Raw genomic sequence first — 21,912 nt, forward strand, 5'->3', positions numbered from 1 at the left:
CCTCACATCCCCATAGACATGACACAGGCTCAGAGTCCACCCAACAGCAGGCTGGATGTTGGCCTGAAGTCCAGCCCTGGAGATAGGGATGGCCAAACTCTGGCTCTCAGCAGACCCTGATGGGGTGGCAGTGACCACCTGCCCAGGCTCTCCATGCACCCCTCTTTCTTCAGATCTCTGGAGATCTGCACAGCCAAACACCAGACAGGGTGGTGGGTGTGCTCAGCAGGTGAACAAACTCTTCCCATCTGTCATGGGCGGGGAGGAGAGGAGCATCACATCACCACCAGCAGCAGATCGCCCTGTGCTCACTGGGGGCTCCCTGGGTGACATGAGGCTGTGCTGGTTGGGATGCAGAGCCCAGGGGAGTCCCTGAGGTTGGTAATGGGGGTGTCATCACCAAACGGGTGTCAGGTTGCTTTTCTGGCTGCAAGGCCAGAGCTGTGGACCAACTCCCTTGGGATATGTATGAAACTGTGTGATGGCCAGGGAAAAAAGGCCCTGGGGACAGTGACATGCTGGTGACAGAGGCTCTTTTGCATGGTGGTAGCAAGCCAGGAGGACCAAGAGGTTCCTTCCTTACCTCTCCAAAGCTTGAGCCACCTCTAGGAGCCCATGGGCAGTTGTGTTGTTCCTGTCCCAAACCACAGTCCTGCAAAAAGAAGGACCTGGGTGAGCCCTGCCCACGCCCACACTGCCCTGAGGTGGGTGCTAGCAAGAGTCAGCCCAAGGCTGACCCCAGGCATCAGAAAGCCTAAAAGTGGGGTTAAAATGACAATTTTCAGTACCCAAAACCTAAACTTGGACTTTGCAAGGAGCCATAAATTAGGTGGGTGCCTGGAGGGAGTGAAGGGCTGGGAGGACACATTCAGGCACCATCCTGCAGGCAGGGACAGACGTGTCCCAGAGGAACTGCCCTGGATGAACACCATTCCCTGTCCTCTGCAGACAGCCCTGCTTTGGCTTTGTGTACACAGTGTGGTCAAAAATGGTGTTTTAGGAACTGATGGCAGAGCATGAGGCGAGGGCAGTGACCCCAAAGGTCTGTCTGCAGCATGCTGGGCTGTGCGGGAGCCTGGAAAAGAGGTGGCAATCATCAGGGCATGGATGGAGCTGCTCTTGTCCTTCACATGTCCCCTGCCAGCACTGCCAGATGACTGCCATGGGTGAAAAACGCAGTCATAGCATCCGACCTTGTACCAGGAGTGGTCCAGGACCACATCCATGGCCACCAGGAGCTGTGACAAGCCTCCTCTGATGGCATCAGCATCACAACCATCACATCAGGGCCACCCAGCACAGGGCCACCCACGGGGTGTTATAGAGCTGCTGCTACCTGAGCTTGGTGTTGATCTGCAGGGCCTTGGCGAGCATCTTGGCCCCCGTGTCCCCCATGGCGTTGCCACTGATGTCCAGGGACACGAGGCTGGTGTTACTGCCCAGGGCACTCAGCAGGACGTTGGTTCCCAGTTTGAGGCGCGATTCAGCCACAGACAGTGACTGGAGAGGCTGGAAAAGGGACAAGGAGGGAGACAGGTGGCCAGGACATGACAAGGTGCATGTCACCCTCCAGACACAGCCTCCACCCCTGTCCAACAGCCTCTGGGCTGGTGCTGGTTTTGGAGAGAACAAGTGATTCTGAACCCTGAGAAACAGAAGGGCAATGACTGCTTAGACAGGCTGGATTTAGCTCAGATGCCTAGCAGGCAGTGAGGAGAAAAAGAGAGGTTCTTTGGGAAAGCTGTGCTGAATGCAGGTTACAACAAGTGTCTCTTCCATTACTTCAGCCAGGTACAGGCTTCCATTTTCCCAGATTTCCCACTTCTCTGTCTGAGCTTCTGCTTCAGACTGAGGAAAAATAAAACCAGAAGGACTTGAATGGCAGTGGGAGCAAGGGAGGATTCTGCAGGAGGGATCTGGATGGCACCGTGCATGGAGACTGCACAGTGGTGGCTGAGGGTGACCAGGAGCATGGATGGGATGGTTCTGGTGGCTGAGGGCAAGCTGGACTTACACAATCCTCCTCCTGGGTGAGCTGGACAATGCGGTGCAGGACATCCAACAGACCTTCCCTGCAGGAGAGGTGGTGTGTGTGAGGGGGTTACTTGTGCATGCCCTGGGGCCACAGAGGCAGCTGACAGAGCTCTGTCTTCCCTCCCACTCTTGCCTGGGCTATGACCCATCTGTGACACTGCACCAGCTGCTGGCAATGGTGACCCTCCCTGGATGGGCAGGCAGTTCCTACCAGCCCATGGGATTTTGATGGGGAGAAAGAGTCAAGGAAGGTGCACCATTCCAGGATGGCTCCAAGCCTGGGTGCTGCTGCTTTGCACTCACTTGGACTTGATGCTGAAGTTTTTCCCCAGGGAGACGTGCCTAATGGATTTGCTTCTGCCAATGGAGAGCACCAATGTCACCATGTCAGGGTCAAAGCCTGCAGGAGATGGAGACACCAAGATACTCCAACAAATCCATGGAGGTGGCACCAAGGTGATCCCTCACAGGAGACCTGCAGAGCCACCAAGCTGCCACGGTGGGTTGCTGGAGATGGCCAGGGAGGTTCCTGGGCATCTTACTCCCTTCCTGGCTTCCCCAAGGAGCCTGAAAACCTTTGCAGAGCTGGGGTCCCTGGGAAATGACCTCTGGGAAGGAGCAGCCACTGTGGGCACTCCTGATATTGGGGTGCCAAGGCTGTGCTGAGCCACGGGGACACTGAGGGAGCTGGAGATGGCACTTGCTTTCTCTGCCATCCCTCAGGGACGTGCCCCCAATCACCCACCCACAACCCTGGACAGCATGGGGGGAGTTCAGCTTTCAGGCAGCTGCCTGCACTCCCATCCTCCTGGCTGCACCATCCCCAGGGAAATCCAGCAGAGAGAAGGGCAGGGATCTGCTCACTCAGCAGCTCAACTAGCCAAGGGCACAGGACACCAACACCCACCTATAGACTGTCCCTCCTGCCTACTGGGAAAGCCAAAAATAGAAGGATATTTTGGCAAAGGTTGACCAAAGATTTTGGGTGAGAGCATGAGCTTCCGGAACATTGGTGTCCTGAAGGACTCTAAACCACATCAGCTTTCCCAGAGCCATTTGGCTACTGAGGAGCTGCATGGTCTGCTGTGAGATCTTAGCAAGGCTGTTTGAAAGTTTAGGGCCTGCTAGGTGAAATTAGCAACGGGCAGAGGTGATGTTTGTGATGATTAGCATCACTCGCCCATGGCTTTGGAGGCCACAGCAGGACAAGGCTGGCAGCAGGGGCTACAAACACCTGCAGAGAGGTGGGAAGAGTTTCTGCCCAGGGAAACCCTTTCAGTGCTTCAAACCCTGAACCAGCAACATGAGACCACCTCAGATTCAGTGAACTGAAGAGGACTGTATCAAGAAAGATGCAAAATGATAAATTTTGGCTGGTCTTGAGGTAGGAGGGCATAAAGAAATCACCTCAATCCCTGTGCTGGGTGACTGGACATGAAAGTCCTGGAGATGTCAGAGATCTTTTCCCAGGCTGGGAAAAAGCAACCTACCATTGTCAGACAGGTCCAGGTGACTGATGGAGCTGGCATCGGGGATGAGATCCTGGATGACTTGGGCCCCCGCTGATCTCAGCTTGGAAGAAACAGCAAGACATCAGTAAAGGGGAGGCAGCGAGCCCTGCAAACGAGATCCTTCTGTCGGGGAGCTCAGACAGGGCATGGACCTTCCCACACTGCCACAGTGGGACCCCCTGGCCAGAGGGGTGGTGCCCATGAGAGCTGGGCCCTCACCTCACAGCTGCTAAGATCCAGGCGCAGGTCACTGATGTGACTGTTGTCTGCCAGCCCTTGCAGCAATGCCCTGGAAAAGTCACCAAATTCCCCATCAGTGCAAGAAATGGGGGCACCAGCACCTGCCATGGGGCACCCCCAACGGTCCAGGCAGTGGGAGTGGGATGCTGGAGAAGGCATCCTTCCCAGAGCTCTGCCTCTCACAGCCCCTTCCCTCCATCCTCCCCACCAGCCCTGACCAAGGTCTCCCAGGCTATGCTCACCCCAACCAAATCCGTTCCCGCAGCCCAATCGCACCTTACGACATCGGCTGGCAGCTTGGTACCTGCCAGGGAGACATGTCTGAGGCAGCAGGCCTGGCTGAAAAACTCCTTGATGTCAGGGGAGATGGTTTTCACCCTCCTGAAAAGGATGGGCACAACATGACAACAACTGCAGCCCAGCACCGGCCACCCCCCTGGGTACCCCACCCCCCCCGGGTACCCCACCCCCTCACACCATCCCCGGGCTTACTTGTGGGAGAACACGTTTTTGGAGAGATCCAGGTGGATGAGGCTGGTGTGGGATCCATGGACCAGGGCTTCAAAGAGCTGCCAGGGTGGGGATGTGAGCCATGTGGAGGAGGACCCAGGGGCACTGCAGCCCCTCACACAGCCCAGGGATGGAGGGGGACTGAGGGCAGGGCTCACTGCCAGGATCCCCACGTGGTACTCACAGCATCCAAAGGACAGTCTGTGCCAGCCAGGCTAAGGTGGGAGAGTGAGTGGCAGTGCTGGAGGAGGCTCTGCAGGTTCTGTGAGCAGAGGGGGCTTAGCAGCTTTGCCCCTGAGTCCCACCCCTCACCCAGCACCCTATAGCCCTGGAATCCCAGTTCCAGCCTGACTCCTCCCTCCTGCTGAGCACAGGGGTGAATCCTGCACACAGCAACCCACTCTCTTATGGGATACATCCCTGCTCCAGATGGCATCTACCACACTCCCACAAGGAGATGCAGGGGGATGTCCCCAGGGTGTCCCCAGCTGCTCCCAGGCAGGCACGGGGTGTTGCAGCCATGACTTCCCCATCCCTGGGGTGTTGCAGGGCAAGACACAGACCAGAGGAGACCAAAGCCATCCAAACCACACTGGGGACAGAGTCTGAGTGATGTCACCCCACCCCGGCACAGCATGCGTACTCACACTGATGTCATCCCCAGCCAGGCTGCCAGGGTTTCCAGAGAGGTCCAGGTGCCGGAGGGAGAATCCAATGGCTTTGTTATCTGTGAGGGCCTTGCATAACGTGCTCATCCCTGCTCGGAGAGAGCAAGAGAGATGCATGGCTATAGGCTCCCTGCACTGGGGACAGCCATGGAGCAGAGCCAGGGAGCTTCCCTCCAGCTGGGACAGCAGACATTGCATCCATGAAAGTGCCCTTTCCAGGGTGTCCCTGCAGCCCCTCCATCACTCCTTTTGTGGAGTGAGGCAAGGGCATCCGGGCTCTACCTTTGGCTGTGAGCATTGTCCTGGCCAAGCTGAGGCTCTGCAGACCCTTGGAACTCTTCTCCATGTGCCGGCTGAAGGCAGTGACCCCTGATGAGAGCAGAGAACTCTGAATGGCTGTGCCAGCACAGCTGGGTGTCCATCCCACCCTGAGCTGCAGCCTCCAGGACAGGAGGCGGCTGCTGGTGGGATCTGGAGTTGAACATCAGTTTTTGTGAGTGTAAACTCATCCAGCCCAGAATTTGAGTACCTCTATCTTCCAGCTGGTTGCCAGAGAGGTTGATGGTGTGCAGGACGGAGTTGGGATGGCTGCTGAGCGCCTGGGCCATCCTCTGCACAAAGTCACTGTGGGGAGAAGGGTCACCCACCTAAGCAATGCTTAGACACCTCCAGGAAAGACAGCCACCAGCCCTGTAGCCTTACAGGGACATGCCACCAGCTCCTGCCTGTGTGGCAGACCTGGCTCATGTGAGCAGCCGGAAGGAAGCAGAGCATCTCCAGGGGTGGGTGGTATTCACTTCCAGGCTATGGGAGTCTCTGCTCCCAGTGAGCTTCCCAGAGTGGAGGGGATGGAGCCACCAACCCCTGGCACAAGGGTCCATGCATGGACCTCCCTGCTCCGTGTACTGAGGGAAGAACCACCGGGCTGCCAAGATCCTGCTCATCATTGCCTTGCAACACCTTCACTTACACTTTCAACCCACAGTTCTCCAGCACCAGCTCCTCCAGTGTCACTGATTTGCTGAGCATGTAGAGCAGCTGCTCTGAAATCTCCTGATTCTGGCAGGGAAGAAGAAAGCCTTTCTGGGAACCTGGCCACCTCCAGTGCACCCAGAGCCACAGCACCAGCACTCACCAGCCTGAAATCCTTGCAGGAGAGCTTGGTGAACCACAGGTTGAAGGACAAGGCAGCAACACTCAGCGCCACATCCCTGCAGGGTGACAGGGATGAGGGAGTCAAGGGCCAGGATGAGCCAAGGCTAATCCCAAATGGGTGACCCAAAACACCCAACTGGGGCGTGTGCCAAGACATCCAGCCCTAAGGTGCCCCAAGATAGCTGGAGTGTCCCAAGACACCCAGGATGCCAGAACACACCCATCCTATGGTGCCCCAACACATCCAAACCCAAGGTGCTCCAACTGACCCAACCCTGGGATGCTGCAAGACACCCAACCTCAATGTGCTCCAACACAATGTTCAACAGAACAGGACTGGAGATTGTGGGTTTAAAGCAACCCACAGGTACAGATCATCTTCCTCAGATTATTCCCTTGGGGAAAATAAAATTAATCAAAATATTTGCATGCTTCTATCTAAACCTCAGGGTTTTAAATTCTTTTTAACTCTGAGCTTTCATGTGAGCAACACCACAGGATTTGGTTGAGTGGAAAAAAAGTTTCTTTTTTACTTCCTCATCCAAAGAAATCTCTAAAAACGTCTCCTTTTTCACCAGCTAAATACAGATCCTCTGTTCCCCAAAACGCTCAACCCAGAACTTTGACTTGCTGCGTCCCACCTTGGCAGCTCCCTCCCCTAAGAGCTGAGCCCTTGTTCTGTCTTTCTTGGGATGGAGACATGGCTGAGCCCCACAGGGAGAACTCCAGGCACAGCTGGAGTCACAGCCCCACTATCAGGTTATAACCAGGTGATAACAAGGTTATAACAGATGTCTGGGGGGGGCTGGTAGGGAGCAGTGCAAGTTTCAGGGTGGCAAGCTGCACCAGCTGCTTTGCATAGGGAAACACCTGACAGCCACGAGCTGCAAGAAGCCACCGTGACATTGGGTTTTCAGCCCTATAAACAGCTCCCAGGCTGATCTAAGAGTTAAAAATGAACAGAGAGGCTGCCTGGACTCTCAGCTGCTGCCCCATGGGACGGGGTTCAGAGTGTTTGGTGAGGGGGAGTGTCAGGCTGCAGATGTGGCATCCCTGGAGCGTGTAACCTCTAAAAGCTTCTAACATGGGCAGAAGAGCGTGCTGGGTCCCCCAACAGGGACAGGGAGAATGAAGATGAGTGCTGGGACACTGCAGGCAGCATGGCTGGGCAACTCACCGGCTCTCCAGGTGGCTGAAGTCCAGCAGGTTGAATTCCCGGCAGTCCTGGCTGTGGTAAATGTTGTCCACGTCCTTCCCAGAAGGATGCACACATGGATCAGGCTCAGCACTGGGTCCTGGGGAGGGCTCAGGTCCCTGGTGCTGCTGGAGGGAGCTGAGCCCTTGGGAAGCCTATTCTGGGGAGTCCCTTGCCTAAACCCAAAGCCTAAAACCTTCCCTAATGCTCTGGCTGGCAGGGGATGTGTCCCAGCTTGGTGAGTCTTGGACAACTTCTACAGGTAATGGTCAGAAGGCAACACGCCCCAGGCTGGTGGGAGTGAGGGTGTGGGGACAGGTGAGCTGGGATCAGTGTCCAGAGGAAGGGGGGACAGTGAGTCCTGCTATGGCTGGGTCCCAGCAGGATTCTCCTCTCCTTTGACACCCAGCAAGGTCCCACATTTCCAGGGCCTCCTCTTAGGTCACAGTCTGGGAAACAGCCTGGTCCAAGGCACGCCGCTCCCACCTGCACTTTGATTCCAGCCCACCAAGGAGCAGGGGGCACTCAAGCCAGGCAAAGCTGCAGCTCCCAGATCTGGGCTGTCCCAGCCCCAGCAGCTCCATGAGGCACCCACAGGCATCCTGTCAGCCAGTGACACACTGCCACCGCTGCATCCATGGGATGGACCAGCTTACCCACTGGATCTCCTCACGAAAGGCAAAGCCGTTGTAATCACACAGAGCAGCGTAGGTCTCCGAAAACCCCCCTGCAAGGAGAAGGCAGTTTTGGGGGCAGACCTTCCCAAAGGAACATGGAGGAGACCTTTGGGGAGAGTGGAAAACAGGAGAGGGATGACAGGGACTCAGAAGTGATGCTGAGGGCTCCCCCTTCCCTTCCCAAAGGGGAGAGAGATCTACTGTCAGCCCCCAAGTGGGGGCTGTGGCTTCCTTTGCTTGCTCCATGTGGATATCAAGCAAGGCACATTGCTGTGGGGATAATGGAGGGGTCCTACTCCAGACCAGGCTACAGGAAAAACTCCTGGCTCTGCAGTGGTGCCATATGAGGTGGGTAGAAGCATGCATAGCTACAGGTCCTTGCAGGTAGATTCTGAGCAATATTGCCTGTTCTCCTGCTTCTTCCTGGGGATCTACATCCCCTCAAACCTGCTCCTGCCCAATGGGATGGGGTGGGCTGGTGGACAGCAGACCCCAGTAGCAGGGCTCCATCTGACCACAGCCATCACAGGTGCCCTGCCAGCAGAGGTGAGGGCTGTCAGCAGAGCGGCTCTTGATGGGTGCAGGGCTGGAATGCTCCAACCCTCCTGGTCCTGCCTGAGGGAGGTTATGGCAGGACTTACCACAAGGCCCAGGGTTGCTCTGCAGCATTTCCTCCAGTGAGTTTGTGATCTGCTGGATCCTCTCATACAGGCAGGGGGGGGAGTTCTTGAGCAGTGTCCTGGGGAGGGAGCAGAGGGGTGTGTCAGGGTGGGCCAGGAGAAGAGCATCCCCCCACTCTATGCTTAGCTACAACCCTTGTGTGTAGGGTGGCTAGAAATATTCAGTCAGGGAACAGGGTCTTGCCTCCATCCATGTGTTTTCTCCTGCTAAAAGCATGTTGTAGACCCATCCTATATTTGGGATTTTCTAGCTGCAGGTGTCCCAGTTCATGGCAGGTGGGTTGAAACTAGATGATCTTTAAGATTCCTTCCAACCCAAACCATTCCAGGATTCTACAATCTGGGGCTTTTCTGGGCAAAGGGGTTGCTCTGATACCTACACAACCACTCCTCAGGAGCAGAAGACCCTTACCCAAGGGATGAGTCTGGAAAGACCTTCTTAAGTGACATGGTGACATGGATAACAACTTGCTCCAGATCATCCAAGGACATGAACCGGAAGGCATAAGACGCTGCATCTGTTTCTATGACAACCTGCAGGGTCCAAAGGACAAGAGATTCCTGAGCGAGCTGGCAGCACACAGCGTCCCCAAGCCCCCAGACACAACGGTGACAGCCATCAGCTCCTCACTGCCAACCCAGCCATAAGCACAGAGAATGCTGTGAGCCCCAGGAATTTAGGATAAAATGCATTAGTGTGCCAGAATAAGGCATAAACCTTCTGAAAATTCAGCTTAAGCTGATGCAGAGGCAGCCCAATGCAGTGAGGTGAGAACAGCCTTGTCTCTGCCTGCAGCAGCCACAGCTGGAGCATGGAGGTTTCCTCCCTGAATTTATTTAATTGAGGTTTAGGGCTTTTTTAGCTTATGGTTCCTACCAGAAAAAAAAAAAAAATCCCATGGCAACATGCTCCCTGATTTAATTACACGCTGATTGAGGCGTGGGAGCAGGATGACAATTATCTGCTGGCATCATGCAAGGACGGCCGCTTCCGCCAGTGCCCGGGGCTGTGGAGGCAGGAGGGCGTGGGACTGCCTGCCCTTTAACAATCCCTGGGCTTTCCATGTCCCAGTCAGATGTCTCGCCCCCCTCCACCCTGAGGTATCAACTCCCTGCACCCCTTTGTCTGTGCCCAGCTCCTTCAGTTCTCTCCCGGAGCTCAGCCATGCAGCCTGCTGAGCAGCATAAACCCCGTGTGGAGGCTGAGGCCATGGTTGCTGATGATGTTTTACCAAGAAAAAGCCAGACAGGATGTTAGAAAGGACCAGACAGGAGGTTAACCACGACCACAGCCCTATTTTGGCCAATACATCCATGCCTTGATATCCAATTCCTCTCTTCCATGGTTTCCACTGCCACATCTGCCCAATGTGCCCGCCCCTCTCTAAGAGGATTAACGGGGTTTAAAACACCCTCCTGCTAATTTTGTCTTCACCTTGGTAAGCCTGCAGCCGTTTGTCACCTTGTCCCTGCTGAGCAGGAGGTGCCATGGCCAGGCGCTGTCCGTGGATGCCAGAGGGGAAGAAGAGCAGGCACCCACCCAGCACCCCTGGGTGCCTCCTGCACCTCCGGCTCCAGGGCAATTCCCTGATGAGATCAACACTGGTGACCCTCAGTGTACAGTAGGGGACCAGGACACCCCCAGATCCTGTGGTGGGCTCTGGACCAGAGTTTGCAATGGGGGAGTGGGCAGAAAGGGGGGTAATGTTCAGGTTGGGTTTGTCCCAGTTTGTTCCACTCACCACACTGGGCTCTTGGACCGTCATCTCCCTCACCTCCAGGAAGCTGAAGCTGCTGTGAACCTGTAGGTGAGAGAAGCAGGACCAACCCCAGTGCTGATGGAGAAAGGAAACCCAAGGGTTCCCCCCCAACTCCCACACTTTCCCATGCTTCAAGTAGTGCTTGGCCTTGGCCCCACCCTTCACCAGCCCCCAAACAAGCCCCCCCTCTCCTTCCCACCATCTCTCTCCTCATCCTGCTCTTGAGGGCTTCCCAGACCCAGTAGCCCAGGTGGCTCATGGGTCACTCCCTCCAGGGCCCCAAGCCCCCCCAGGAACCCCAGGGCTGTACCAGGGGCCCCACACTTACCCTCACTGGCAGCATCACAGGCAGCACGTAGGCTCTCCAAGGTGTCAGGACCTAGGCAAGGTGTGACATGGGACCATGGTGACATGGGAGCCACCCCTGTCCCTCACTGCAACCAGAAAACACCTTCCTGGGGAAACCAGGAAAGCAGGAACCAGGCCAGACTCTGCACATACCAAGATAAAGTCGTCATACTTGGATTTCACCTGCAGCTGGATGCTCAGCACCAGGAGCACCTTCTTTGTCCCCAGGAAGGCGGTGATGCCCTCTGAAAAGACCAATGTCCACATGAAATTACGTGGCTGAAGTCACCTTCGTCCTCTTCCATGTGACCTGTTGCTCTTGAGGATACTGTCCCCATCTGAATCATCTCCTGTCCCTCCACACCTGACAGTCAGACCCTGGTTGCTCTCAGACAAGCCTCACACTTCACCACCTGTGGGTCTCCTCTGCTGCTTGGGTGATGCACCCACCTCCCCATCTTCTGCTGCAGCCTCATCCAAGCACAGGGCTTTGCTGGTTCACACTGCCTGTGCTGCCTCACCCACTGGGAGCTGGCACTGAGCGATAAGAGGGTCCTAGTTTCTCTTCCTTCCTTTCCAAATTTACCACCAGGGAGCAGCTGGTCACCCAAGTCCTTCCTCTCCACAGAGCAGCCAGCGTGGTCACATGTGCCAGCCACCCCAAGGTCACAGACTGGTCGCTCCCATTGTCACTGGGCCAGTGTGACCACTGCTCCTGCCCTGAGCACCACCTCCGCGCCTTCCTGATTCATGCCTCTCGTGGGAGAAACAGGACCAAAACCACGGCTGTCCATCACTGTGCAGAGCAAACCAGGCTTTCTCAATGACATCAAGCCCCACGGGTCCGTGGTTTGAGCCACACATCCCCAGGGACCCACCCTGGTAGAGCCGGGACCTGAGGCTGTGGGGACACAGTGACCCAGCTCCTTCCCACCTCACTGCAAGCCTCGGTGGGGCTGATGAGGCTGAAGGACCCCGAGACCTCTGTGGCCTTTTGCTTTTTCAATCAGCCAAGGGAAGGCTGTGAGCAGTGGTATTTCACACCCTCCCATGCTGAGCTGCAGGCTGTGCCTTCCTGGGGAGCTTCTGGGGACCCCCAGCTGGCCAGAGGAGCCCAAGCCCATGGGACTGAGCAGCACCAAGCTGCACCCACAAATCTGGCAGCTTGAGTTGTGCAGATTCCCATCCTTGAGGAGCCAGGTTATCTGGGGATGCTCTTGGCCCAGGGTCCATCCTCAGGCAAATGAGTTTTGCAGGCAAAAGGAACCCCCAAACACTGCATGGGCCCCCCTGAACCTCAGCTGTTGCCACTGAGGGACCCAAAGGTGACTCTGCCACCCCCAGCGAGGCAAACCGGGGCCAAGCAGGCCCCGTGCGGGCGGCTAACATGTGGCAGCGATGCCCTGGCAGCGCGGCACGGGCGATGCTTACCTTGCAGCTCGGTGGGGATCCCTCCGGAGGACACAGCCATGGTTGGGACCACGGGGTCACCTGCCCAGGGATGCGGGTGTCACGGCAGCATCCTCGGGCGCCGCGGGAAAGGCACCCTGCCGGGAGGAAGCGCTGAGGTTACCAACCGGCAGCGCCGCCGCCTCGGTGCCTCCTCCCCCTCCCGGTGCCTCTTCCTGCCCCGTCAGGCGAGATTTACCGCCTGAGCAAGAGAAGCGAAATGAAAGCGACGGTGCCCACGGCCCACCGGCCCCGCCGGGAGGAGAGGGCGTCACTACCCAGCACCCTTCTTCCGTGTGGCTTCCCCTGGGTGAGCAGGACATCCCTCCCAGCACGAAGCAGTAGCATCTCCCCATAGCTCCAGCCTTCCAGGGTTGAGGATCCACGACCTCTCCCTATCTCCTGAGGTGCTTCATGGGGACATATTTCTGCCTGAAGATGGCCGGTGTGTGGGGTAAGGGCAAGTTCTACCATTCCCAGCACTGGGCAGCCAGCCCAGCTCCATCACCTTGCACCGGGAATCTGCAAAGGGAGCTGATGGAGGTGGGTGCTAGTGCCCAATGCAGGCTGCTACCTGGAGGATGGATGCTGGTGCCCATGGCAGGATACTGAAGGAAGGGCTCTTCCAGAACAGAAATGCCCCAGGCCTTCTGTAGAAGTGTCAAAACTGCTGTCCCAAGGCAAGGGCCAGGTGACCTCCTTGGAGCAACAGGACTGAGCACATCAAGCACTCCACTCATCCAGGAAGGTTTTGGACCAGGAAGCACTCTTACATCCCGTGACATGCTGCAGAGCTTCCCTGGACTCGGGATTTCCCACTGTTGGCTCAACTTGGCCCCATTAGAGTCTCAGGAAAGGTGCTGAGAGAGAGGCAGAGCTGCTCTCAGCCAGCAGCCTGGGTCCCTGTGACCAGCACGCACCGGGATGGACGGTGACAGCTGCCTTCTTCCCCTAAATTGCCCCTTTCTGACAAACTTCCAAGCTCTAGGCTGAAATCTGCCAACCAGGAGCTCACCAAGCTTTCCCAGAGGTCGAATGACTTGGGAGAAGGTAGTCCCTGGAAGGGATGGGTGACTTTGCCCTCCTGCCTACATGCATTTGGGGCCACAGTGCTTCTGAAACCACCTTCTGTGTGAGGGTGAAGGCAGGAAGTATCTCCCTGCGGGGATGGCATCTTCACAGAGCCCAACCACAGCACAAGCTCTTTTCAAGGAGGTGACTGGGGAGAACATGGCTCAGGGAAAGGACCATTCTCTGCTGAGGCATCTCCTCAAGCCTCCTGAGCTACACCAGTGGATGGATGAGTACCAGGAGGATGAAGGGCACAGGGTGTTCACCACCCAGTGGAGTCAGCAGCCACCAGCAGAAGTCCTGGCTGGATCCATGCTTTTCCCAGGATGAGAGAAGGCCAGGCTATTGGTATCTGAAGTTCTCAAAAGGGCACCATCTCCCAGCTTTGTCATGCAAGGATCTCAGGACACAGAGGGAGCAGCTGTCCCCTTTCACACATCAGAATGGCTTCTATGGAAGACTAGAAGCACAGAGGAGCTCCAGTCAAGCTGCATCCAAAGCTCATCCCCCAAAAGACTGGTTACCACATGCTGGAACATTCTGAGCAGCAGCGCAGCAGGCCATGTACTCCAGGAGTGGGGCAGACATCCATATGCACAGGTGTTCCCTGCCTCTGTGCAAGCCCAGGCACATGAGGATGTCCAGAACAACACACCTCCTCTGTGTCCAGCAGAGAACAGCAGCCAAAGCACAAGGGATGGCAGCCAGGCCAAGCCACTGGCAGAGGCAGCAATGCTCCTTGGATCCATCCCAGCTCTGGCTTTCCACTCAGAGCCCAAGGCCCAGCTTTTCCAGCACTGATAACAGCTCTTGGGTTGAGCAGAATTGTTCTGTCCATATTCAGGCTTTGGATGCTGCCCTGGATGTGTGTCCCTGGCAGCAGGCTGGGATATTGATCTGCATCTCTCCAGAACAGCTCCTCCGAGGGCAAACCAGAAGCCTGCAAGAGGCACAAGTAGAGATCCCTGCCCAAGGCAGGAGCCTCAGCTCAAATCAAATAAAATGCAGTCTGCATAGCAGGACCATTGACTGAACAAGCACAGAGAAACCAGGTCAACTGAGCAGATCGCAAGGTAACACACCAGGCTGGGGAAAAAAGGAGGATGGCCAGAGGGTGACAGCTTCCATCCTCACTAAACCTCTACTGGGGACTGTGAAGAAAGTTCTAGAATCACAATAAAAAGGTTGCTCAGTAATTGCTCCTCAGATCTGGGTTAAGGGCTAGGGTTACACTTAGGGTTAGGGGTAAGAGAGCCAAAGAGCCTAGAGCTCCAGGAACACTGGTGCTAGAAAAGGCCTGCCAAGGCGACCATGGCAAGGCCCCAACATTGCTGCTCCTACACCTTTCTGATCTGGACCCCCCCATAGGAATGGACGCCTCGGCCCCAGCGACAAGCTGCCCTGTGCCTTAGGCTAAGGCTTCAGAATGCTGTTCAGCCTACAGCTCCAGGGACACTGCACTGGAAGAGGCAATTGCAAGGGCATCACGGCAGGGTGATGGAATCTGTGGCGGGTACCTGCCAGAGACTGGATGCTGCACATCTCGAAACCTCTTGTCTTGCCAGTGCCTGTGTCTGGTGGGAGGGGCCGGCTGGGCTTGGCTAAAGGTGAGGCCACAGCCTGCTCCATCCCCAGACCACCCATACCCTGGCTGAGCTGTCAGCCATGGACTCCTGGCATGGTGGTGCTTTCCTGGGCCCTGACTGGCCAAGCCACTGGCAATGCCACCTCAGGGGTGGGCACATGAAGGGCATAAGGAATGGAGTATGAGGTCAGCACATGGTCACAGCCATCATGGAGTGACATTTCCTCAGATGAACACTACAGAGGCCACTCACTACCAACCACGCCTGTGGTCTTTGGACAAATACACCTCAGGCTTTCTTCCTTTCAGTCTCCCATTAAGCTGTTCACACACAGCCACCTCCCCCAGCTCTTCCGAATTCCAGAGCTGCAGCACCTGGTTTGGTGTCACGCAGCTCTGCGTACAACAGCACGAGCTGCTGCACATGGAACACTCACACAGACCACGGGAGGTCTCTGCTGGAGCATGTGTGGCACCTCCTTGGGCCACCACCTAAAACAAAGCCACTGCACCATCCTTCACACCCCACTTGTCAGCACCGGGTTGAGCCACAGGGTTTAAGAAATGAGGGTGTTTCTTCTTACAGATCCCAAGGACACCTTTGGTTTTCCCACTCACCACAAAGCCTCCCTAGCTTCAGGCTTATGCAAAACCACCTCAGCACTGCCTCAGACTAAAACATCTTTGGCTTCTGAGTACACGAGCTCCTTGCCTAGCTGGGAAAGCACTTGAGGATTTACCCATTTCTCAGCCAGACCTGACTTCTCACCAAAGCAGCCCTTACACAACCTCTCCCACCTGCTGCAACAAGCCTCCAGCCTGCTCAGGACTCCAAGCTTCCACCTCCAGACAGGCTTTCCTTGGCAAGTCATAGAAGGACCATCTCTCAAGAGCAGGGGTAACAAGTCACCAAACACCTAGTGAAAGCCAGAACTAGCAGCTCTTGTGCTTGGTTACAGTCTCCTAAGTAGTGCCATTTGCAGTGACTCCTGTACCAGCAGTAGGAGGTTCTATCCTGAACCTGCAGTGACTGCCCACAGCTGGCACCCTATGTTGCTGTCATAGGTAACTAAGAAAACACACCACAGAAACTCCACCTAAGTACCATTTTTCAGAATGAAATGGAAACAATATTCCTGTTAACTAAACCATCAGCTATAACCATTTAAAACCACAGTCAAAACAAACAGAAGTAACAACTACTCCCATGTTACTCCAAGGTCAAGCTGTCAACACCAACATTTGCATTTTACATCCTTTTCCTCTGCACACAGAGCAGCACACCCTGATTTAAGGTCATGGACAAGTACCTTGCATTTGGCATGGGGCAGAGGGAACACGTGCAGCGAGAAAGGAGCCAGTCCCTGTTGACAGCATCCTTCTGGGAAGAGCAGTTTTTCCATCTGGAGATGGCTGCCAGGTCGCACCGTTGATGTACACAAAGAAAGCAGCCAGTGAGCACACGTGTTAATCCGTTATTATTTATTAGCTGTACAGCAGTATATTCTCCTTCCCAGCTTTCAAACCCCATTACATATTTTATAACAGTATTTTTTTCCCATGTTGGCTTCCTAAAATAATGAAAAATATCACACAGTACAGCTAAGTACAAAAATGCATCAACCTAGAGTCTGATAGCTAAACTGATAGCTCTCTTAAAAGCGATACATAGAAGAAAAATTTGTTTGAAATCAGCAAGACTGAGGCTCTATAAAAAGCTTACATATTTTAACATGTGACATTTTCATATACAGGCATCATTTGTATTTCACATTATTCCTTTTTTTGTCTTTATCAGAGATTCAAAAATTGTAGAATTACTGACCTATTAATAAAATTTCCTGGCCCAGGTTGAGGGCTGCAGTGACCCACTCATAAATCACCACTTTTGTCTTAACATAGGATTCATAAACACAAAATACAACTACAAGATAGAGCAAAGAAAATGTATTTGTGAAATTATAACTCAAAAAGGTTAATTATATGTTTCAAATTGATTGGATGGTCACATCCAGAGGGCAGTGGTCAGCGGCTCAGACTCTGGATGGACAGCAGTGCCTGGTGCCCCTCAGGGGTCCATACTGGGACCAGTGTTATTTAGTACCACCGTTAATGGCATACATGAAGGGATCGAGTACACCCTCAGCAGGTTTGGTAACACCAAGCTTAGGGTGCAGTGACACACCTGAAGGACAGAGCCATCCAGAGGGACCTGGACAAGCTCAAGAAGTGGCCCTTGGGAATCTCATGAGGCTAAACAAGACCCAGCGCAAGGTGGTGCACCTGGGTTGGGGCAACCCTTGGGATCAATCCAGGTTGGGAATGAGCAGATCCAGAGCAGCCCTGGGGAAAAGGACTTGGGGGAGCTGGTGGGAGAGACTGGACATGGCCCAGCCACGTGTGCTGCATACAGAGCCTGGTGGGCAGCAGGAAGTGGGGAATTCTGCCCCTCTGCCCCACTCAGGTGAGACCCCACCTGCAGCGCTGCATCCAGCTCTGGGATCCCTGGGACAAGGACATGGAACTGTCGGAGCGAGTCCAGAGGAGGCCACAAACACGATCTGAGGGATGGAGCACCATTCCTATGAGGAAAGACTGAGAGAGCTGGAGTTATTCAGCCTGGAGAAGAGAAGGTTTTGGGATGACCTAATTGTGGCCTTACAGAACCTTGCAGGGATCCTACAAGAGTGCTGGAGAGGGACTTTTGGCAGGGGAATGGAGAGACAGGACAACAGGGAATGGCTTTAAACTGACAGAGGGCAGGGTTAGATGGGCTATTAGGAAGAAATTCCTCCCTGTGAGGGTGGTGAGGCCCTGGAACAGGTTGTCCAGAGAAAATTGCTGCCTCATCACTGGAAGTGTTCAAGGCCAGGTTGGACAAAGCTCAGAGGAAGCTGGTCTAGTGAAAGGTGTCCCTGCCTGTGGCAGGAGGGCAGAACTAGATGGTCTGTAAAAGTGCCTTCTAACCCAAGCCAGTCTGAAATTCTATAAAATACAATATTTTTGTGCTTCAAAACCAGATTTCACATGTGGGTTTCTCTTGTTCTGCAAGCAATAGTCTGGGTACATATTTTCTCTACCTTATCAACAGCTTTTCCAACATTTACACTCTATCAATTCTCTTGTCACTTGGTTTGAAAAGAATTAGAATACTGGGGTTTCTTTAAACTGCATTTTTGCATACCTCTTAATTAATGGAAAAAGATTAAAATGTAAAAAAAAAAAAAGTTATTTACAAGCTTGACCATTACAGAAATGCTTTGCAGAAAGCAAAGCATATTAAGGACAGAAACCAGTTGGAGCATGCCAAAACTACCATGTGCAGCCGACTTGGAGAACCGAAGCTACTCAGTGGGAGAAAGAAAAAACAGTAAACAAAAAAAAACAAAAAACAAAAAAAAAAAAAACCAACCAAAAAACATTTTAAAAGTCTAGAACCCTCCCAAGTCTGCATTTACAGTTAAAAACACTACTGAGAGAAGAGGCTCAAGGACTCTGGGAACTGGAAGGGCAAGTCCGGAGTGGTTTTCCACAAACTCTAGTCAAGGCTTCCACTTTTGTATATTAAAACTTGGTGCATGTAAACACGGCCCTTGGACTACCTTTACAATGCAGTTCAGAGCAAAACTAAATCAAGCATCTCAGAGGAAACCCTCAAGGACTCAAAAATATTTCCTAATGTTCCATGATCCTGTAATGCTAACATAAAACAGCAAGTTCTAGTTAAATCACATTCTAACATCGTTTTATTTCCCAGTATGTTTGGTAAAATGGTCTAAAATGATGCACTTCCCAAAGCCAAGAAAAAAGATTAAAGGGAAAAAATAGATTTGAGCCGCTTAAACACAGCCCAGGCCAGTTCAGTCAGCCAACGTGGTCTTCCTCCATCACCGGTCCATCATGCTGAGAATCATCTCAGGGGTGAGGTCTCCATTGGGAGCTTCCACTACAGCAGGCTGAGCTTCCTCCTCTTCCTCTGCTGTTTCTGCATCAGGTTCTTTCTTCACTTCAACTATAATGTTTTCAATTTCACCAGTGTTCTGGTCTTCAACCTGAATGATTGCTGCAGCTGGAAGGGCAAAAACAAAGGAGGAGGGGGGGAGAAACAGATTATTTTACTGTTTCCCCAGCCAGCCTGCATGCCTCAAGCAGGTCTTTGGTAAGACTATTCCATGGCAAGGGAAGGTGAGGCCCACAGCAAGCACTGCCACATCAGTGGGGAGCAATTCAACCCACATCATTCACCAAGCATCTATTTTCTTGCCCCTCTATGAAGACGGGCCCCCAGTACAACAGTTCCAATGTGCATTTTCATATTAAAACGTTTTTCAAACAATGGATGTCGCAGAATAATGAACGAAACCAAACCCCACATCAATATATGGGCCTAAGGCAAAACTTAAAACTTCAGGGAATTTAGTGACGACAAATTCAGCATTAAATGTTTCCAAAGAATAACCCCACAGAGAAAACAGGCCACACTTTGTATCACTGAGCAGACAGCCAAGCCGCTGAGGAAGCCACCACACCTCCTTAAAGGAACTAATTTGCCATCTTACTCTGAACCTAAAATTTATTTACTGCGACTTTGCACAGTTACAATGTCTATTCTTAACCACATCCCTGTGGAGTTGAAACAACACCTGCACTGGTCCTTGCTGAGAACTAACGGCCTGAAACAAGTTAATTTGTGGCAATACCTGCAAAAGCTAGCCAGGTAAGAACATCATGATGTTTTTACTGACAGCTGTTTTCGCAAGGACTGTTATGTTGGCAGAGACACCATAACTGGTACAAAAAGAAATGAGCAGTTTGCACAACTATGAAATGAAACAATACTAAACAAAAAATAATGGCCTTTCTTTTTTAGCATGGCCTGAAGTGGCCACGTTCCCTCGTGACCAGGAAACCCTTGCAATAAATTTCAAGGTGAGTTCTTAGCAATGTAGAGACAAGTACAGTTACCTACTTTTAAAATAATCTCATTTGCAGGGATCACATCTACAAGAACAGCCAAATCCAAGGAAAAAGTTGCTCAAGCAAGCAGGGTAAGGTAGGTTTCAATTCGTCACTTACGCTGGGATTGTTTTGGTTGCGCAGCAGCTTTGCCTGGTGGTCTTCCTCTTCTTTTCTTACTGGGAGGTGGTGCAGGAGCCTCTTGCTCAACTTCTGGTTCAGCCTCAATTTCTACTGCTGTCTCCTCCTCATCTTCATTATCATCCAAATCTGGTTCAGCATTTTCCTCTGTAAGAAAGGATGTCAGATAAATCTTCAGTTTAAACAAGAATAAAACACATCCATCTACAGAGAAGCACCATCAAATCCCATCCAAAAGGGATGGATTTGAAGGAGTCAACTCTGCTGAGAAAGAAGGCAAGTAAGGCCTTTGTTCAGAAGCTGTTGCCAAAGACTGTTAATCTGTTATCTTCAGAGGGAACAAGCTGTCCTTCAGAAAGCAAAAGGTAATTTAATTATGTTAGATTATGTGGTAAAAGCTACTCTGCACATGCACAAAGGAGCTCAGAAACAACAGCACAAGGGAGACCAAGTAACACATGGCTGAGCTACTCCCAAACCCATCAGAGTCCCACCTGCCCATCCAAGTCCCACCTGCACAACACAGAGGAGCACAGCATAGCACAATGGAAGGTGGGAGCCCAAATTCACAGCTTCTGAGGAACAAACTTCTTGTCCAGGACACTCCTAGGAAAGCTACCGGGTATGAAACCCATCCCAATGAGTCATGGGAAGCAGCTCTTGAGATCACCTTTGGTACTATGGGGTGTTGGGGAATTCCTGGCTGGGACACAATGGGATGCAAGAGGAAGGCCATTTTTGATCATACAGGACTATTTGCAGGATGTTTAGGGGAGGGGATGAGGTGATTTCAAGAAGAAGTGGGGTGAAAATAGAGGGGAAAGAGGATAAAAGAGGTAGATCCCATGTAAATTGCTGTAGCAGCCATTCCAAGATCTCTGTGAAACAGGAGAACCCCAACAGGCATCCAAGAGGCATCTCCTACCCTCAAGCTCGACACTTTATTCTTCACGACACTCCTTAAACCTAATAGGTGAGGACCACTGACACATTCTGAATGCTCTGGGCAAACCCAGAGCAGACAAAAAGCAGTGAGAGATGTCAAAGAGGATAATACCGCTTGGACAGCAAAATGATTGCCCTTAAATTTGTAAGGCTGTTCACTATGGGAGTAGCTTCACTCAAGAATACATGAGCCACAGGGACACTTCCTTTTATCTGACTAAAGGGAAAAACCCCAACCCACCCTGGGGCATGCACATGCTGCATGATTTTACAGTCACTCAAGGGATACCCCTCATGAGGAATTTATTTACTGGATTCCTCAGGTCCCACCTTTTTAGAGGTTCTTGACATTCTCCCTCAACTCAATGTCCATCAATTAACATTCTGTCTGATGTTGGGCAGCCAGGAGACAAAACTATCATTCACTATTTGGTCTTCCCCCACCCCACCCCAATTAACACAAATAGGTCTATTTCATCCCAGCTTCACTCATAATTTTTTAGGTATTTAGTAGATGCCAAACCTCATGAAACTGCAGATCTCCAAATAAACACAACAGTGAATAATGCAATTCCTCAAGCAGGTGATCAGCACATTTTTCTTACAGCTACTCAGCTCTCACTGGTCCGTTCTTCATACCCATCAAATGACTTCTGAGGTCATCCCACATTTGCCACTTCCACTGAGGCTGAAGGGATTCCTTCAGCACAGAGCCTGGGCATCATTCACTGCATATCATCATCTCATTAAAAAACCTGACTTTTGATGAGCTTCCCCCACAATAAAACTATTTTAAACTCAGACCAAACCAACTAAATAAAATGTGAGTTTTCAGAACAGGCTGAACTCCCAGGAAGATTTCAAATCAGGTACTAAGAATGCAATACTCTAGAATGCCACATTTTGAATTACCTTCCATCAGTTATTTTACCCTGCCTCCATTACCTTTTCATGTTTTAAATGCGTAATTAGTTACACGTGCTTCAT

The 21,912-nt window shown here is 52.7% G+C and overlaps 2 protein-coding genes across 16 annotated transcripts in view; both read right to left on the reverse strand.

Moving 5' to 3' along the window:
* Positions 1–12,330, reverse strand: part of CARMIL2 (capping protein regulator and myosin 1 linker 2) — a 23,367-nt gene extending 11,037 nt beyond the window's left edge. For 2 of the 3 annotated variants that reach the window (XM_068202933.1, XM_068202932.1), the window contains exons 1-22: positions 12,210–12,329; positions 10,932–11,023; positions 10,759–10,809; positions 10,413–10,472; positions 9,083–9,204; positions 8,632–8,729; positions 7,970–8,040; positions 7,296–7,369; positions 6,099–6,174; positions 5,934–6,022; positions 5,493–5,587; positions 5,246–5,332; positions 4,943–5,052; positions 4,480–4,557; positions 4,278–4,354; positions 4,062–4,166; positions 3,765–3,834; positions 3,525–3,606; positions 2,338–2,434; positions 2,015–2,072; positions 1,337–1,509; positions 584–652 (exon numbers count right to left, since the gene is read on the reverse strand). In XM_068202933.1, the coding sequence (XP_068059034.1) occupies positions 584–652; positions 1,337–1,509; positions 2,015–2,072; positions 2,338–2,434; positions 3,525–3,606; positions 3,765–3,834; positions 4,062–4,166; positions 4,278–4,354; positions 4,480–4,557; positions 4,943–5,052; positions 5,246–5,332; positions 5,493–5,587; positions 5,934–6,022; positions 6,099–6,174; positions 7,296–7,369; positions 7,970–8,040; positions 8,632–8,729; positions 9,083–9,204; positions 10,413–10,472; positions 10,759–10,809; positions 10,932–11,023; positions 12,210–12,249 (1,874 nt within the window). In that variant the 5' untranslated portion in view covers positions 12,250–12,329. Of the gene's footprint in view, positions 1–583; positions 653–1,336; positions 1,510–2,014; positions 2,073–2,337; positions 2,435–3,524; positions 3,607–3,764; positions 3,835–4,061; positions 4,167–4,277; positions 4,355–4,479; positions 4,558–4,942; positions 5,053–5,245; positions 5,333–5,492; positions 5,588–5,933; positions 6,023–6,098; positions 6,175–7,295; positions 7,370–7,969; positions 8,041–8,631; positions 8,730–9,082; positions 9,205–10,412; positions 10,473–10,758; positions 10,810–10,931; positions 11,024–12,209 lie in introns of all 3 variants that reach the window. The other variant, XM_068202934.1, reaches the window with a different exon arrangement.
* Positions 12,331–16,350: 4,020 nt separating this feature from the next.
* Positions 16,351–21,912, reverse strand: part of CTCF (CCCTC-binding factor) — a 35,277-nt gene continuing 29,715 nt past the window's right edge. For all 13 annotated transcript variants that reach the window (XM_068202966.1, XM_068202967.1, XM_068202961.1 and 10 more), the window contains 2 exons: positions 19,960–20,127; positions 16,351–18,952 (listed from right to left, as the gene is read on the reverse strand). In XM_068202966.1, coding sequence (XP_068059067.1) covers positions 18,771–18,952; positions 19,960–20,127 — 350 coding nt within the window. In that variant the 3' untranslated portion in view covers positions 16,351–18,770. The remainder of the gene's footprint in view (positions 18,953–19,959; positions 20,128–21,912) is intronic.

The sequence above is a fragment of the Anomalospiza imberbis genome, chromosome 12 (genome assembly GCF_031753505.1).
Source record: "Anomalospiza imberbis isolate Cuckoo-Finch-1a 21T00152 chromosome 12, ASM3175350v1, whole genome shotgun sequence".
Taxonomy (NCBI): Eukaryota; Metazoa; Chordata; class Aves; order Passeriformes; family Viduidae; genus Anomalospiza; species Anomalospiza imberbis.